The sequence below is a fragment of the Sparus aurata genome, chromosome 6 (genome assembly GCF_900880675.1).
Source record: "Sparus aurata chromosome 6, fSpaAur1.1, whole genome shotgun sequence".
In the NCBI taxonomy this organism is placed as follows: Eukaryota; Metazoa; Chordata; class Actinopteri; order Spariformes; family Sparidae; genus Sparus; species Sparus aurata.
This window is the reverse complement of record NC_044192.1, coordinates 19,179,137-19,196,259: the sequence shown is the minus strand read 5'-3', so window position 1 is coordinate 19,196,259 and position 17,123 is coordinate 19,179,137. Positions and strand designations below refer to the sequence as shown.

The window sequence follows — 17,123 nt, the reverse complement described above, 5'->3', positions numbered from 1 at the left end:
GCCTCATCTTCTTAAGAGATATTTGCTGACGTCTATAGAAGAGTGAGAAAACAACTCCTCAGAGCCATCTTCAGGTACACCACTTAAAGGGACCATGTTGATGATCACGGTGAGGGTCATGTCTTTACTGTCCTGGCACGAGTCTGATGGGAAAAGGAAAACAACAAAAAGATAGGACTAACACCACTCACTAGCAATGATCACACACACTGACCATGACGAGGGCCTTGGATACAAACTCGTATCGGGAGCTTTACTTAGCTACTAACGTTTGAGCCACGGCAGTTGGCTGGCTAGCAAAATATGTGAGATGATTCAGACTGGGTTTGGATATACACTACTCACAATAAGTAGTATATTGTTATTTAGATGAGTGCTTTTCCTATTTGGTCTGAATTTTAATGAAATAAGTAAAAGTTCCCTTTGATATTACTAATAATGAATGAGAAGAAACACCATTTTCATTAGTTTAATATTTATTACCCCAAAAATTTAGACAATAACAAGGATAGCCCCAAATAACAAAAATTGACAATGTCAGTAGCGGGTGTTTCCACCATTTGCCGCAATGACAGCTTGACAGCGACGTCTCATGCTCCTCACTAGCCTCATGATGTTGTTCTGAGGCAATGCGTTCCACTCCTCCACAAGTGCTACACGCAGTTCTGCCAGGTCACGTGGGGGTGGGGTACGATCACTCAGTCTCTGCTTCAGCTGGTCCCGGACGTGCGCTATGGGGTTCAGGTCAGGGGACATTGCTGGCCATACCATATGAGGCACTCCGACTTCCTGAAGTCGAGCTGTGACAATTCTGGCAGGATGTGGTGGAGCATTATCATCCATGAACAGAAAGTTGGGGGTTTGCTGGCGGAATTGGGGGATGATGATGGGTTCTATGATGTCTCTGAGGTAAGAACGTGCAGTGACTGAGCCATCTACAATAACCAAATCTGTTTTGCGCTGACTGGTGATGCCTGCCCAGACTGTTGCACCTCCTCCACCAAAGGGAACCCTGGGGACCATGTTGACCTCGGCGTATCGCTCACCTCGCCTTCTCCAGCAACGCTGACGACCATCATTTCTGTGCAAGGTGACCCGACACTCATCAGTGAACAGGACAGTAGACCACTGCTGCATTGTCCAGGTCACATGGTCTTGTGCCCACTGCAAACGTTCACGGCAATGTCTTGGTGTCAGTGGAGTCACCTGCAACGGTCGTCTGGCATTCAAGCCAAAGCGTTGGAGTCGGTTTCGAATGGTTTGTCTGGAAACCCTAACCCCTCACATCTCGTAACTGGGCCTGCAGCTGTGTGGCAGTTGCATAACGATGTCTGAGTGCATTGGTCCTTAGGTACTGGTCATCGTTGCGGTCTGTCACTCGTGTGGCTCCACTCCTGGGTCTTTCACGAACTCTGCCAGTAGTTCTGTGTCTTGATGCAAGTCTGCTGATGACACTTTGAGACACACCAAGTTCACGAGCAACATCTGACTGCCTGCCACCGACCCGAAGGCGCGCTATGGCCAGGTGGTGCTGCTCGTCCATTAAGTGACATTGTGTGTTCATGGCTGTTTGAATGATGAACTTTGAATGACTTACTGACAATACCAGCTTTTTATACCCACAGAGTGTTGAAATTGATGCCACATTGAAAAGGGTTGTCTTTTAATTTTTTGGTATTGGCCCCAATATGTAAGGCACACTGTACACAGTGAGACCATTACGTGGAAAACACAAAATGAGGTGTGTCTATCACCCCAATACAATTGCCTCCCTATCCCAAAACTCTCTGAAGTGAAACAAACACCATATGTATGAAATCCACTGAGTCTCACAATATCCCTAACTTATTGTGAGTAGTGTATTTGTACTTGCGTGTTCTGCTGGTTATAACAGTAAACAGACGCTAAAGGAATGGCTAACTTTGCGTTTGGTGCATACACTCTTATCGAGGGCTTAAGTTAGCCACTAACGTTACACTACAGCACTTGCAATTAGCTAGCTAGTTAGCTAGTGAAGTCCTAACACTCAACGAAACCTTATAACGCTGCTCCTGCGACTCGCGTGGACAAGACCGACAGTCTCCCACTGATCTGCATAGCTGAAGCTCTTTCTTTCACACATTATCATGCTTCTTCGCGCTAAATTGTAGTAATCTTTACATCAATTATCTTTAAAAACCACAAACAACATATGTGAAATTCATGGCACAATTTAAATGGGACCAGAAAATATTTTTTTTTATCTCTCCATTGATTGTCATTCATAATAATTCGGATCTGAGGTTCCATGTACCAGAAACTGAAGGGGGTGACTTCGCCACTCTATTGACTTTTGTGGTGTTGTGTCGGTCGCGAACGTGTCGTTCGAACGCCCGAATCTCTTGAGTGAACGAACTGAACGGAATCACTTCAATATTATAGAAACTACTTGTAAAAAGAGAATTTGAACATGTTTTTAGCGGAAGTGGAAGTCGCTACAAAAGGGGTGGGGAACGATCTTGACGGCGTGTGTAATCTTTGCTGTCGCCTATCACGTATCCAGCTGTGTGTGGTGTTTTGTAAGCCATACGGAAATGTGTAATGTCTGACCAAGCAGGAGGATTGGTAGACAGCGATTGCATATTGTGACCTTTGGACATCAGAAGCGTTGTAAAACATATTTATTGAGCTACCGGAATACTCCGCTGACCGTCAGTCCGCTCTTGACTTTGTCCTGGCGACCAATCGTCGCTAACCACGCCTCGACGTCACAGTGTTTGTTAGTGCAGGGAGCGTCTGAGGAATGTGTTACTGGCCACACTGATAAGACAGCCCTGCCCGCTCAATACGCTTATATCACAATACAGCAGCATGCCCGAGGACTCCACTGTAGGTTTGTAGTCCGAGAGAGCGACTCACATACTGTACATTACTGTGCCGAGGAGCTGACAACTGAGTGACGGGTGAGTTAAGTAACGTGTTACAGCTTTGACCTCATGTTACCTCCGTGCAATATTATGGCAGTAAAATTTGCTTCGGAGGTAAGTTGGCGCCACTGAAACTTTGATTCAGCTAGGCTTTATCACTCCAAAAACAACTGCGCAACAATTAATGTTTTTTCACTTGAAAAGAAGAAAAGACAACTTTGCTACAAATTAGCATGATTTGCTGTTACGGTGGGACGTTATGAAATAAACCGCCAGTCGCGTGACTTTAAGTTTGCATAACAACCACACGTTAGCGTTTTCATTTTTAAATTTTGTATTATTTGTATATTTTGTTACTACGTTTTTGAGTGCATTTTCATACATTTAATAGCCTGTAGCTATCTATTTTGAAAATTTTATTTTCAAGACAGCATGAAAATCATCTAGAAACAACAACATTTTTGTTCTTAGATTAATCTACTGCCGGTGATTGTGCGCTTAAACTTGAAATGTCGTCGGTATTACGGTAATGATATGTAACAGAAACTAGAGTAGTTAGACCCTTAACTGTCCTTAATTGCGTGATTTTTTATTTCACCTGAACTTAACCAAGGAACGTAAAAGAGAAGGAAGGGTCATTACATCATCAATAATGCTTTGGGGCCAAACTGCGGTACCTGTTGTATTGCAGTCTATGGGAGATACATGGAGAAACACAATAAATGACTTCTGATGAGGAAATGACTCCAGAAAATTAAAGATTGCACCTTAGAGAGTAGGTTAACCACTGATTTATTTATTGACATGTTATTCCTTTACTCAAATGTGTGCAGGAAAGACTCCTGATCGCAGTGTAAGTGCAGACTCATTTCATCAGTCAGACCTGCCTCGTTTGATCACAATATTTTCAGCTATCACAATCATCTGGGGGTTATAATCAGTATCTAACCTGCTCTCTGAAATTTGGTCTTTCATTTTCTGAAGGCATTTCTTCACTTAACTTCAGTACATCTGTCACCAGTCTGACCCCAAAGGAAGATTAAGTAATGTATTGACCCCTCCTCCATTTTTAAGTGCCATTGAGATAAAGATGTCTTTTACAAGACAAACCTGGGCAAAGATAGCAGCTGTATTAAAGTCACACCATACTAAAATGCAACATGTAAAACTTGACATACAGACATCCACAACTGAACAAATTAAAATACTGCATCTCCCTCAGATAGTAGCCTGACCAATACTGAAATGAAAAGACTGATATTTTAAAATGTTTAAAGCAGCTGTCATCAATATTTTCACAATAGAAATGGGTGACATATCTACTTTTATGTGAATGGGAGTCACTAGTATTGAGCACTGGGTTTCAAAGCCAGTTTACCTTAGTTGCCAAAAATCACTCGATGCACACTGGCCCAAAGATACTTTCTTCTCATAAGCTTACATTGTGAAAGACCCAGCTGTAAAACGCTGGACAGTGTTTTTTGAGCATCGCAACCCCTGTGATGTGATGGGGTTCCCTGTCAGAATATGAGCCATTTAGTTGATTACATTTGGAAAGTCTTGAATAGCTACATCATTAAATTATTTAATTACCATTCAAGTCAGCAAAGGGCTAAACTGGAAGTTAGTCTCTCGACCGGCAGAAGTCTCTAATGCACATGCTTTATTCGCCACACAATGTGGAAGGTTGGTCATTTTACACCCTGGAAATCTAACTTTTTTGGCTTCTTCAGTGGGGCTCCACCTGTTGTTGTCATGATTTACCTAATTAAATCAATGCTACCAATGTATTTGTTTGCAACACATCATGGAGTAAAAAAAAAATGAAAACAATAGATGGGCCACTGACAAAGTACAGTCATCATTATTGTATAGTCATGTATAAAAATGAGCCGTAGCATTTTCGTATGTCAGTGGGCTAATTCGCCTAATCATCACAAGCTAAAAAAAACCTTCCACTTCCTTGAAAAGCAGTTTCTGGGACTAATCCTTTTGGGTAGTTTTGGTCATAGCAACCAGCTGTTCTCAATGAAAAAGCCTTAAATACCTGCCCAGCACCTGGATAGTAATGGTATGAATCTGACCAGATGATTTTCCATCCGTTTTAATAATCAGTGCTGCTGACACCTTTCAATAATTCCTGAAAAAGTTTTTTGCTGAGGTTTGATACCCAGCCCTACCAGAAGTTTAACAGCTATGATGTGTTGTACTCTTATCTCAGAACATGTGGCTGCCATTGGTTGGAATGACTGCCCTGCCACACATTGGCGGGCTCTATGGCGGTTACATCACACGCAAAGAGGTGAAGACTTGGTACCCAACACTGCAGAAACCATCATGGCGTCCACCAAATGCAGCATTCCCCATAGTGTGGACCTGTCTATATACAGGCATGGGGTAAGCATGATTTTGACTTCTTGGGTTCTGTAGCCCGTTGTTCTCTGTGATGCAACTTCCTTATCTAAATGATCTTGTTCTCAAAATGTTGTTCTGCAGGTATGGCTCTTACCTGGTGTGGAAAGAGCTGGGGGGTTTTACTGAGGAGGCACTGGTTCCACTGGGACTTTATGGGCTGCAGTTAGGTCTGAACTGGGCCTGGACTCCGATTTTCTTTGGCGCACACAAGCTGAAATGGGTTAGTTAACCACGCAAATGTAATTGTTACACTTAACTGGGAAATCAAATACGACTATTATGAGGGATATAGCAAGTGTGACAGCTTGGTGTTTATTTAACACCTTCTCTCTGTCCAATCCAGGCCCTCCTTGAGATCATGATGCTCACTGGGACTGTCGGAGCCACTATGGTGAAGTGGTATTCTGTCAGCCGCACCGCCACTCTCCTGATGGTGCCCTACCTGGCCTGGCTATGCCTCGCCACCTCACTCAATTACTGCATATGGAGAGACAACCCAGAGAAAAAGGAAGAGTAGAAGACAGTTGTGCTTTGAAACCAATTACTTAGATTTGGAATCTTTTGAATGCCAGACTCTAATCTCTGAGGGTTAATATTAAAATATCAGTTTATCAAAGAACAGTCAATATCTTCAAACATTGCAGATTCATTTAGAAAAAATGATTTTAAAAAGTCATGAGGTAATGAGAAGTAGTCTTCTTATATTTTGTCGAGCAGACTTGTTAGTTTACAGTCGTGCAGCACTTGAGTTGGCAGCTTATTACACTAGAGCAGATGTGTCTCTCAGTCTGACTTTAGCTTGAATGTTCAGACTGTAAAATAACCTGCCTCTGATCTGAACAAACAGATCCCTAATTTTAAAAAAGTGCATTCATTAATTCAAAGCTCTTAAATTGCCAGAAAAGCACCCAAGTCAATGTTCATGTGTATTTAAAATGAAGTGTAACACTGCAATTAATTGCCTTTTTTTATACGAAGAAATGTTCCATGTGTGCTATATATCAATTAAAATAAAGATGTCTATCCAGTATATCATGTTAGTGAGTATTCATTAAGTCACAGTTGGCCACCAAAGGATCTCATAGTATACCTTGCATAAAAATGATTCTAGTATGTTATGTGCAGTGCGGTGAACACATTGACACAGTGGCATCGCATTTGTTGTCATTTCAAATGCTTAGAGATAATGTATCAGAATTGATATTGGTCGATAGAAATTTGAAGTAGTGCATTCCAGAATTTGTATAATATAGCCAAGACCTACCCGTGGGGCAGATGCAGCCCTTTGAAGCATTATGTAGGAATTGGCATTCTGTGCACCCCCGCCCCCAGTTTCTGAGTTCTAAACCACCGTAGTAAATACAAATTTGTCAGATGTAATGTAGGTGCCAACTACAAACAAAGCTGTTTATGTCACAACAATGTTATGCATTGGAAAGTTGAAGTAATCATGTACGCAACACTGTGATACTACCCTTACAGTTACATACTGCAGAAACTAACTGCTTTGTGGGCAAAGTGGCAGAGACAGAGTGTGAATGGGGCTAGAGACACCATCCACCCTATAACAAGATACTGAACCATCAACATGATTTTGACATAAGAAAATCCAATTATGTCTAAAGCATTTTAATCACATTTATGTTTGTGAGGGGAATTCCTCTCAAATCACCCTTCTTCACATTCCCTTATTGTAAAGTCTGCTGCTGTAAATCATAAAGATAACACAACAGTCCATAAAGATACCAACAATAAGCTTTAATTTTTTACATGCATTGAGAAAAGAACAGAAAGGAAAGGAAGGAAGTTATTTTTCAGGAGCTTTCTCTGGAACGTCTTCTTGCGATTTGGAGAATCTCTCCATTAACTTCTTCCACAAACCCTTTTTTTCCTCGTCCATCTGTTGCACGTTTCCTGGACAATGAAAGGGAAAAAAAGAAATTGTGACAAAAGTGGGTTTCATAAATAGCCATAAACATAAATGTGGCAGTGGGTCTGTACCTGATAAAAGCAGTTTACACTCTTCCACTGTAACTCCAGTAAAGCTTGTGTCTCTCACACGAGGAAACTAGAACAGACACAAAGATGTAATTACATGTCATGATAAATTTTCTGCATCATCTTCAAGTTTAACACAACAAAAACGTTAAATTCTTCAACTTGCTGTTATCTGACAAATTAACAGTCTTTGAACATTTCTTTTAAAGAAATAAAGTTTCATAGGAGAGACAGTACTGAATTACAGTGCCGCTAAATTTAAATGCTAAACTGGTTTAGAGAGAAATTGTTTTATTATCATCTTCCATAGCATGAATGCTATAAAGTAACTGCCATACGGTCCTTACAGTCTTTAACAGGATAGAGAGGTTTCACCCTTAGCTGAGATATTTGATGCTACAGACAGCTCTGGAGGGGAAATGTATGTTATAGTGTATATTTTAGGTAAGAAGGTAGTAAATTACTTCATGCATAAATACCACAGATACAGTTACAGAAGTACACGAAATATGTCAACATATTCTGTACTTACTCTTTGTTTGTATACGTTGGTGTTAATGCGGGCCAAACTTTCATACATCTGATCACATTTCTCTGGATCCTGGATCTGGTGGGAATAAACATTGACGGGATACATTTCACATAAAAGTAATTTCTAATGCAGTACAATGTGAACTGCTGCAAATATTGTACTCAAAAGGTAAATACCAGCTATAACTGGACCAACACATTGGCAGTCTGACATTGTCAGCTGATTTAAAGCTTATTACAGATTTATTTATGTACACATTTTGAATGTCTACAAATAACAATTACAGCTTGACCAATATATTGGCTGGTAGATATTCTAGGCTCGTATTGGCCTACCACAGAAATATCGGTGTAGGCGTGTATATGTTGTCTGATATGTGCCTATATGAATGAGAGAATATGATGCAAATAAAAATATCCGTTGGGTACTTTACAATTATTAAATTCACAGGGAAGTTTGCTGTTTTTACTGCTATGATGTCAACAAAGTTTATTAAACTGTGAAATATATTTCCTTCATCGCACACCTTTGTCCCAGGTGTTTGATATCCGCACAAGAGGGATGAGTGCAAAACTGTGTGAATAACAGCTGATATTTATAATATAAGTATATAGTATACAATATAAGTATTGATTAGGTTCTGATAACAGTACTAGAGAAAACAGCAATAGTTACATTAGTACATAGCATGAGGAGCATGAAACTACTTCGAAACTGTACGTTAAATCTTTGTTTAGCCACTTAGGAAAGTTTACATAATCAAACTGCCTTGCTATCAGGTTGACTTACATCAGTGATAGCCAACTGAAGTACGTTAGCATTTGCAATGACATTAGCATTAACACCACTATTGTTGCATTTCTTGTGTTTAACTAATATAACGTTAGCATTCACAGGGATCAATCATCTGCCAGAACAGTCGAGGGTTAGGCAAGGTCGACGGCTGTCAGCTCTCTTATCCCCTGCTGCCTGCTGACGGTTATCCACTTAGCTAGCTTAGCTCGGTGTGTTATGTAGCCTAGCAGAGGGACAGCCGTGTCTAGTGTCAGTTAAACTACAGTACCTGTGTGTTTTCCCCCTCACGGAAGCCTACGGCCACTTTCTGCCGCAGAAACGTCCCCAAATCACGGCCTTTCTTGAACTCGTCCCGCGGCCATTCCTCACACAGCTTCAGGAACCGACGGTACCTGGTAGCTGACATCTTTGGACAAATGATAATCGAATTGTGTAAGGACGTCTGAAGTTTGAGCTCTATCGCGCACCGTACTTGTGCTACATCTGAACCCTTCCCCCTTCTATCTGTTGTCCTCGTTGCTGCTGCTCCCGTCGCTATACCGCACGTTAGCAAGATGAACGGATCCAACGGCAAAAAGAGCTCTTCCTCTGGGGTGATGGAGTGGATCGGTTCCGCTTGTCGGTTCGCAACAGACAGAAACGACTTCAGAAGGTGAGCTTATATTAATAACATAGTTTGTTATCATGTGCTTGACCTGTGTGGTCGTTAGCCGTGAAGCTAACGTTAGCCCATGGTGCGCCAGAGAGATTTGTCCTTGCCTCGTTTAAGTTAGTCTCGTTCGCGTTTCTAGACTTGTCAAACCTCAAATCCTAAAGTCAAGGTTGTATTACCACCCGGTTTAGATGGCTTGCTGTCATAGGGTCCCAGAACTCCAGAGGCCTCTAAAGCATCAGCCTAACTGTGTGGTATATAACAGCTTATAAGTTGTTAGAGAACCCGCACAGTAAAATTAAAATATCCACTGACACGACCTCTGTCTGTCCCACTTTATTACCTGATCGTTGAAGAGACTCCGTTGGGAAAATCTACTCTCTAAACATTAATCCTTTAAGTTTACGAGCACAGAGAACCGACAAACAAGACGGTGGGAGAAACGGGTTAATGAGGTCCTAACAGGTCTTTTTTTGCCCCTTATGAGATAATTCTGATTCTATTCACTGGGCAATATTTTTTTTTATTTTCAGTGACCATTAGAATTGTGGGTTGTTTTCTTTTGTGCTTAAGTTTTAATCTTGTAAGATTACTCGTGACTAATGTAAAATTGTGTCATTTTTAAAGGAATCTTCTGGTCAACCTGGGCTTGTTTGCGGCTGGTGTTTGGGTTGCAAGAAACCTCTCAGATTTTGACCTGATGGCTCCCCAGCCTGTGACATAACCTGGTCATGATATGAAACCAGGGATGATGGTGAGATCACCTCTTTTGTTAGATCCAGTGGGAGGTTACATCCACTTTACATTACTAATAAATTGCAATTTCATGAGTTTGTTTAACATCACACTGTCTGCTACGTGTGTGCAGGTTGTATGCAGATCTATGTCACAGTTGCTTTAAACAATCTTCATGACTATATTTTTTGTTCTTTTCAGGTGTCTTGGACCAACAAAGAAGAACAAGGACATGAATAACTGATGATGAAACTTTTGTTCCACATTTAAAACAAACATCCTGCTGTCCTGAATTAGGTACTTGTTTCTGTAGAATAACTTGCTTCACGTCATCGTGCAGTCGGTGGCCTGAAGAGAAATAATTACATTAAATCAGAGTCTTTGTTCTTGTTGTTGTTGACCCATAGAAAAGCTGTATTTACTTTTGTAATTCTCAAAACATGTCTAATCGCTGAAGTTTCTTATGTTACATTTGTCAATTTGAATGGGGTGATTCCTGCAGCCATGCCCACTCAGGACCTCTTTGTTGCTGAAGCTCGTAAGTGTCTGTCTGCTGGTAGGAAATCTCTCTCTGTCCCTCAGAGTCTGGACCTGGCTGCTCAGGTCTTGGCTGTTGATTTGGGATTGAAACCAGCCTTATTGTATGACAGCAACGGCGCCAGTGCAGATCAGGTGCAGCAGTATTTGAGCTCTTTGCAGTCTTCCCAGCTCGTGTCTAGATCACTCCTCACACTGGATTTAAACGGAAACGCCCTTATTGTGAATCCAGTTGCAGTCAGGTCGAACGTAGAACAGCTGTTTCGTGATGGCAACTTGGCTGTGATTGATGTGTGCCACTCGCTGGAGAAGCCCGCCATCACTGATCTGTTCAGAGGAGAGCTGAAGAGCATGATAGAAGATTTACTGATGCTCCTGAAAGGGTTCGAACACCTGAAAGAACATGAGAAACCTCATTGTGCTGGAAAGAAATCGGAGGAATGGAACCTGTGCACAGTGTTTGGTGTTTTATTGGGTTACCCCGTCACTTACTGGTTTGATCAGAACAAGAGCTTTGAAAACTGTCTGTCCATGACTTCCCTGACGGTGACGACAGCTTCAGCAACATGGCAGGCAGACTCCGCAGGGCACAAGTGTCTTCTGTACTCCTTCAGCATCCCGGCTGTTCTGCTTCAAGTGATGCAGCCCAACCTTGAAAACTGGAGGGTTCGTTTACAGGAAAGATTTCAGCAGCAAAACGTCCTCAAGGATCTCACCGTTAGTCAGTCCACGGTCACTCTGCCCTCAGTCTGTTTGTGATGCTAGCAGCATACTTTTGTCATGACAATAAACTGTTTGTTTTTACTTTATCACTTCATTAAAGTGTGTCAAAACAGCTGTTTATATCTGAATGTGTTGTGGTATTTCCTGCACGTACACAACATTTCTAAAGGCAAGACAAGTAATAGATTAAAGAGACCAAGGGGGCGTTATTTTGGTCAGGCCGTGATTCACATCAAAGGAGAACGACAGATGTTTTCAAAGTCTAGAAAGTTATCGGTGTTTATGTTCTGGTTTATAAAATATAACCAACTGTATTGAATGAACACAAACAAGATCATACACTTAGAACAACTAATCTGAGATATTCCATGTAATCAGAGAAATTTGTTTTGGAATCCTGTATAGGCTGAACCCAGTCTGAATAAATAATATTAAAATTCAACAATTGCTCAGTAAGATTCACAAAACCAATTAATTCAACAAAAAGGGATTCATTTTATTAGCTGTAAGGTGTTGAACAATAATTAGACTTTCAGTTCGGTTGGCTGGGAGTATACAGATAAAAAATCCATGAAAAACAAGCAATAATAGACCTTTTTCATGGCATGGCATGTAAAGTACAGTCATTTATTGTAATAACACCTGCTTTGTATGTAGTTATTCCACATAAGGAGTCTAGCTGTGTTATATCCAGTAATAAAATAAAAATTGATGGATAAATGATAGATTAAAACAATCGTGAATGTTGTGAAAGAGCTCCAGGACTGTCGGTAAGGTTTATTAAACAGCTGCCGTTTAAACAGCAGTTCGACATTCAAAAGCGAAACATGGTCCTGTATGGTTGGCAACTGAGCCTTCATCAACAACAAGATTTTATTATGACATTTCAAACACTAACATTTGCATCCATCTGAAAACACGCAGTTTACAGTCCTCAGCCGCTTTAACAGTTAAGCATTAATCACAAAAAATAACAAAAGGTCCATTCCGTTGACTATGTTAGTGTTTTGTGTACTGCCCAAGAATCTGAGCATCACTTAATAAAAACAAGAGGCCGAACCACTCCAAGATGAGCACATCACACCCTTTAAAAACCAGCTTATTGCACCATATTTGCTATATTCTCTTGAACGCGTTTTGTTTCACAAACAAGAAGAGAGATTAACTAATTTGTCAGTACAGCAGCTTACAGTGTAACTGGCAGCTCGTTTAGTTTAAGTAAAAGTACATGCTACAGTGAACGGAGACGAACAACGTGGCTTCAGTTTCCAAGTTGTCATACGTTCAGACAGTGAACCATGCTTGCTGTATCATCTGCTGTACACACTTTAGCCCACAGAGCAATACGAACAGAACAGCATTAGTCTTTCTGTGTCTCAAAGGAGAGTCGTCGTCTCTCTGATTCAGTTGTCCAGGTTTTCCAGTTTTCTGTGTTGGGCGCTGAACAATTTTGACATTCAACTGTTCTGCATAAAATAGATTTGATAATAGCACCAAATTCTCCTGGCAGAGACGTCTAGATGCTCCCGGCCAAACCGCTGAGACAGTCTGTATGTTGTCTGTTATCTGTTGGAATCTGAGGTAGTTTGACAAAATTTTGACCAGCTTGATACAGAACATCTAAATTGTGTGTCCATGACAGTCAAAGAGGTTGAATGACTGACAGCACCTCACCACAGCGGCCGCTCACTTTCAGCTCGGCCAGGTGGTCTGCCCTCGTGGGCCCGATGTTCAGGATGGCAACTGGCATCTTCCTGTCACCTGCTGCCAGTAAAAACCTGTATCCTGAATACACCTTGGGAACAAACAGAAAGGTAAACAATTAAAACATAAAAATCCAGAGGAGCTGTGACGTAGACAACACAAGGGTCCATACGTTTCTCCCAAACCCACCTGTAACGAAGACCCCACGACTAGCACCGCATCCGACTCCGCCAGCCTGTCGTGCACAAACTGCACTGTCGCTTTGTTGACAGAATCTCCGAAAAACGTGACCTCAGGCTTCAGTATCCCTCCACAGGCCTCACAGGGGGGAACCCGGAAGTGAAGGACCTGCTCGTCCTCGATGAACACGTCACCGTCTGGGGCCACGCCGCCTGCCTGTGCGCTCCAGTCGGGGTTGAGTGCTAGAAATCGCTTCTGTAGCTCCGCCCTCGCCGAGATGCCACCACAGCCGAGACACATCACCCTGATGACACAGATGTGAACTCCATTATTTCATTTTTAACACATTTTAGTGAATGTGTATGTGGATGGTGACTTAAAGGGTCAGTTCACCCAAATAAGAAAACATGCCGTCTTTTAATTGCATTCATTCTCTTAATTGTATTCATTTATATTGACATTTTGTGTTTTTGCATTGTGTGTCTTTTATCTTCCAGTTTTAACTTTATCTTAACTTTACTTGGACATGGTTTTACATCTGTTTGGGATTCTATTGTTAAAAATGTCTATTGTTTTAAACAGAGCAAAACCAAAGACCACAATCTACTAAACAGACTGTTAGAGCAGCTTCATGATGAATGTGTCAGATGACGATTTCTCACCTGTGGGCGCAGCCGTGGAGCTCCGTCAGTCCTTTCTGTCCGGCCTTTGAATGAAGAGCATCCACATTCTGTGTTACCAGCCAGTGCAGCTTGCCTCTCTCCTCCCACCTCTGCAGGGCCTTGTGTGCAGAGTTTGGCTGATGGGAGGAGAACTGCGGCCACCCAACAAAGTTTCTGGCCCAGTAGCGCTGGCGGGACTTTGCACTGCGGACAAACTCTGCATGCTGCATGGGTCGTCTGTCAGTGCGAGCGTACAACCCGACGCCCTCTGAGCGGTAGTCGGGGATCCCAGACTCTGTGGAGAGTCCAGCTCCAGTGATGACAAACAGGCGTCTGGCTCGGGTCACAAAGTCCTGCAGCAGCTCCAGGGAGTGGAGGTCAGTGGTGCTGCAGGCGGGGACAAAGTTAACCACACCTGCAGGGGCTGAGGACGCCCTCCTTCCAGGTGCTGTGTGAAGTGTGAGGATCCGTCGTGGCAATCTCATCTACAGGAAGACACACACAGTACTGATGATTATAAATGACACATTTAATTTAATTTTCCATGTTCTTCTCTGAGGGGTTGCGACAAGTCACTTCAAACTGTGAAGGATAACCTGAAATCAGGATAATTACTTGATTAGATCTTTAGAATATGTCATGATAAGCACTGACCTTCTAACTCATGTAAACTGTGTCAGACATGTGCTCCACTTTGCCTTACAAGAGCAAAGTCCTCCATGTGGCTTCGATTGAAAAACAGCAACAACACACAAGAAACAGCCTCCTGCATGTTGTATAATGCACACAGTACACCTGTAGTTTGTGCCAGTCCTGCTGTTGTAGAGGTAATTTTATTTGATCGATTGCAAATGCTGAATTCAGTGCATGGAATTTGCATCAATACATTTTTTTTTAGATGTTTAAAGTAAAAATAAAGAACTTTTGTGGAGCTCAAATGTTTGTGGCTGCATAAGATAAGTATGGGCTATTTTAGTTTCTTGCTGTTTTGATTTATTGCCCTTTTTTGTATCTTTGATGTCTTAACTCCACTTTATGTTTATATTTTCTAGAGAATAAGATATTAGCCTCATTATATTTTCATATCCATTTTTTAAATATACCACTTATGTTCTTTTTCCTACTCTTCATCAAGGTTGATTATCATTTACCCTGTTTGATATTATATATATATAGATATAGATATTCTATACGATATTGTATGTTTACTATGTGTCCCAAATGTTGACTACACATAAATAAAAACAACACAACATTAGTAGAAGTAGAATAACGCTAATATTTAAAAAATCCTCTCTAATCTGTATTCAGATTGCTGTGACCTAACCCTGACAGTGAATGCTAGTCAGTTAGCTAAGAAGACGAAGAAGAATACGGCTTCATGCTATGACGGTCGTTTAACAAAGCCTTTAATAACATGATAATGTTCTAATGAGTGTCAATGCCTAAAATATTGAATACAATAAACTAAAATATAGCAGGAAATACGTGAGACAGTGAGCGGGCTGCTCTGCAAATATGCACGTCTGAACCGGTAACTAACAATCTGCTAACGTTACAGTTACACTGTCAGCTAGCTAGCTAACCTTGTTTAGCTACGTTATTCAGCTAATTTACCTTATTTCACGAGGTACTGCGGCAGCAACAGTTTAGATTTTCTGTAGGAACAAAGTGGCAACTGCGGCAAAGTGTTGGTTGAATAACATGACAAACTCCAACAAGCTGATATAAGATGGGAACCTTTGTCGGACTGTTTCACTGACAGCAACCGGAAACGTCAGGCTTTACGTAACACCAAACACAGTCGCGGGGTATTCTGGGAGTTGAAGTCAAACATATTTAGATCAAGATTACTGTCCAGTTTTAATTACACTATTTCGAAATTAAAATTGTACTTACTATTTTTGGTACTAGTATTGAAATATTCTTCCTGGAATCTATATATTTTAATTACTGACACCAGTAAATACATAAATATGACAGAACCTCTAAGACTGGTTACAACAGCACCAAATGCCTGTAGTGCTATTGTAATTTTTTGGAACAAAATTAGACTTAAGTCCACATAATCCATGTAATACAAAAAAAATCACTAAATTCCTTAAAACCAACTTAATTCCATTTCACACACTGCAGTACATAATTGGTAGCCCACAAAACCAGTTATAATACAGTACTCCTATATGTATGAGCTGTAATGAGCTGTTGTAAGGTTTTCTTGAGTTTGGATATCTTTATTCACACCAAAGCTTTAATAATTCAACATGTGTCACGGTCAGGAAAATGTGTGTAAAAACACATATCCTCCGAGGTTGAGGCCATTTATTTCAGTGCTGCTTGATTTATTTAGCAGCACTATTATTAACAGTAATAAACATTGCATAAAATGGCTTTCCCATAATACTAATGTTCCCAGTCTCACACTCATTTAGCACACATAAAAAACAAATACAGTGATATAATAGGTGCATATCAAAGTGGAACAATTGAGGCAAAACATGGGTAATTTACACAAGAATACAGTTTATACATACAGTGATTTTACACCCATATATATGTACACACACACACACGTGTAGTCATGTCTTTTGTGTATTGTATTAACCTCAATGCTACATGTCACCATAACTTGTTTTCATTAGCCTTTATGTTTACCCTTTGCTCCATTACAAACAAATGTGTTTTGAGTTTGTAGAAGACTCAAATGTTACAATGGGACCTGAAACTCATTGAAGGCTTTTCTCTGTCCCCTAAGACTTGTGGAAAACATGAAAGCAGGTGCATGTGGCGATCACTTCAGTTTGCAGTAGCGTCAGGCAGCAGACTTTAATCTCTGCCATAAACAGGATGATACCAGTGACGGTTCGCAGTCATCACATGTGGACAAAACAAGTTTGCAGATGAAAGCTTGAACCGCTGGATGTCCTTCTGTGTGTCCATTAAAATATGCTGCACACGTCCTGATTACAAAACTCCAAGATATCTGTTGTAAAGAAAAACAGATGTCGACATTACGAACATGTGTGAGGGGTAATTTACTTATTTGTTGGCCAGTCAAGCAAGTGTATTTGATCACAGTCGTACCAGAGTGTGTGCAGTTGAAGACAGTTTCTGCGTGACTGTAAAACTCTTCTCCAAGGATAGAGCGGTAGTCCATGTGGCTTGTGTGGACAAAACACTGAGTTGCATCTTTGAACAACAGGTCACTTTCTCCATACTGCTGAGACTCAAAGAGCTTGAACTCTGCGTTTGGGTTGGCTGCCAAAGTTTCCTAAAAGATTAAA

General features: G+C 41.1%; 6 protein-coding genes across 6 annotated transcripts in view; 3 read left to right on the top strand and 3 right to left on the bottom strand.

The window, feature by feature from the left end:
• The first annotated feature begins 2,506 nt into the window (after window positions 1-2,506).
• tspo (translocator protein) lies at window positions 2,507-6,351 on the top strand. The gene is made up of 4 exons (XM_030419543.1): window positions 2,507-2,942; window positions 5,128-5,303; window positions 5,403-5,541; window positions 5,665-6,351. The coding sequence occupies exons 2-4, from the start codon at window positions 5,131-5,133 to the stop codon at window positions 5,836-5,838; spliced, it is 486 nt and encodes a 161-aa protein (XP_030275403.1). The 5' UTR covers window positions 2,507-2,942; window positions 5,128-5,130; the 3' UTR covers window positions 5,839-6,351.
• Window positions 6,352-7,058: 707 nt separating this feature from the next.
• Window positions 7,059-9,125, bottom strand: uqcc2 (ubiquinol-cytochrome c reductase complex assembly factor 2). Its single transcript, XM_030419545.1, has 4 exons — window positions 8,915-9,125; window positions 7,852-7,926; window positions 7,323-7,389; window positions 7,059-7,235 (listed from the first exon to the last, which is right to left on the bottom strand). Exons 1-4 carry the CDS (start codon window positions 9,050-9,052, stop codon window positions 7,129-7,131), a joined length of 387 nt encoding a protein of 128 aa, XP_030275405.1. The 5' UTR covers window positions 9,053-9,125; the 3' UTR covers window positions 7,059-7,128.
• tomm6 (translocase of outer mitochondrial membrane 6 homolog (yeast)) lies at window positions 9,103-10,489 on the top strand. Its single transcript, XM_030419546.1, has 3 exons — window positions 9,103-9,298; window positions 9,926-10,052; window positions 10,235-10,489. Exons 1-2 carry the CDS (start codon window positions 9,201-9,203, stop codon window positions 10,020-10,022), a joined length of 195 nt encoding a protein of 64 aa, XP_030275406.1. The 5' UTR covers window positions 9,103-9,200; the 3' UTR covers window positions 10,023-10,052; window positions 10,235-10,489.
• c6h1orf74 (chromosome 6 C1orf74 homolog) lies at window positions 10,443-11,413 on the top strand. Its single transcript, XM_030419542.1, has one exon. The coding sequence runs from the start codon at window positions 10,538-10,540 to the stop codon at window positions 11,327-11,329; it is 792 nt and encodes a 263-aa protein (XP_030275402.1). The 5' UTR covers window positions 10,443-10,537; the 3' UTR covers window positions 11,330-11,413.
• Window positions 11,414-11,768: 355 nt separating this feature from the next.
• On the bottom strand, window positions 11,769-15,609 carry sirt4 (sirtuin 4). Its single transcript, XM_030418731.1, has 4 exons — window positions 15,457-15,609; window positions 13,840-14,324; window positions 13,187-13,481; window positions 11,769-13,088 (listed from the first exon to the last, which is right to left on the bottom strand). The coding sequence occupies exons 2-4, from the start codon at window positions 14,322-14,324 to the stop codon at window positions 12,936-12,938; spliced, it is 933 nt and encodes a 310-aa protein (XP_030274591.1). The 5' UTR covers window positions 15,457-15,609; the 3' UTR covers window positions 11,769-12,935.
• Window positions 15,610-16,147: 538 nt separating this feature from the next.
• sxph (saxiphilin) overlaps window positions 16,148-17,123 on the bottom strand; it is a 7,925-nt gene continuing 6,949 nt past the window's right edge. The window contains 2 exon segments of the mRNA XM_030421495.1: window positions 16,148-16,822; window positions 16,924-17,110. Coding sequence (XP_030277355.1) covers window positions 16,779-16,822; window positions 16,924-17,110 — 231 coding nt within the window. The 3' untranslated portion in view covers window positions 16,148-16,778.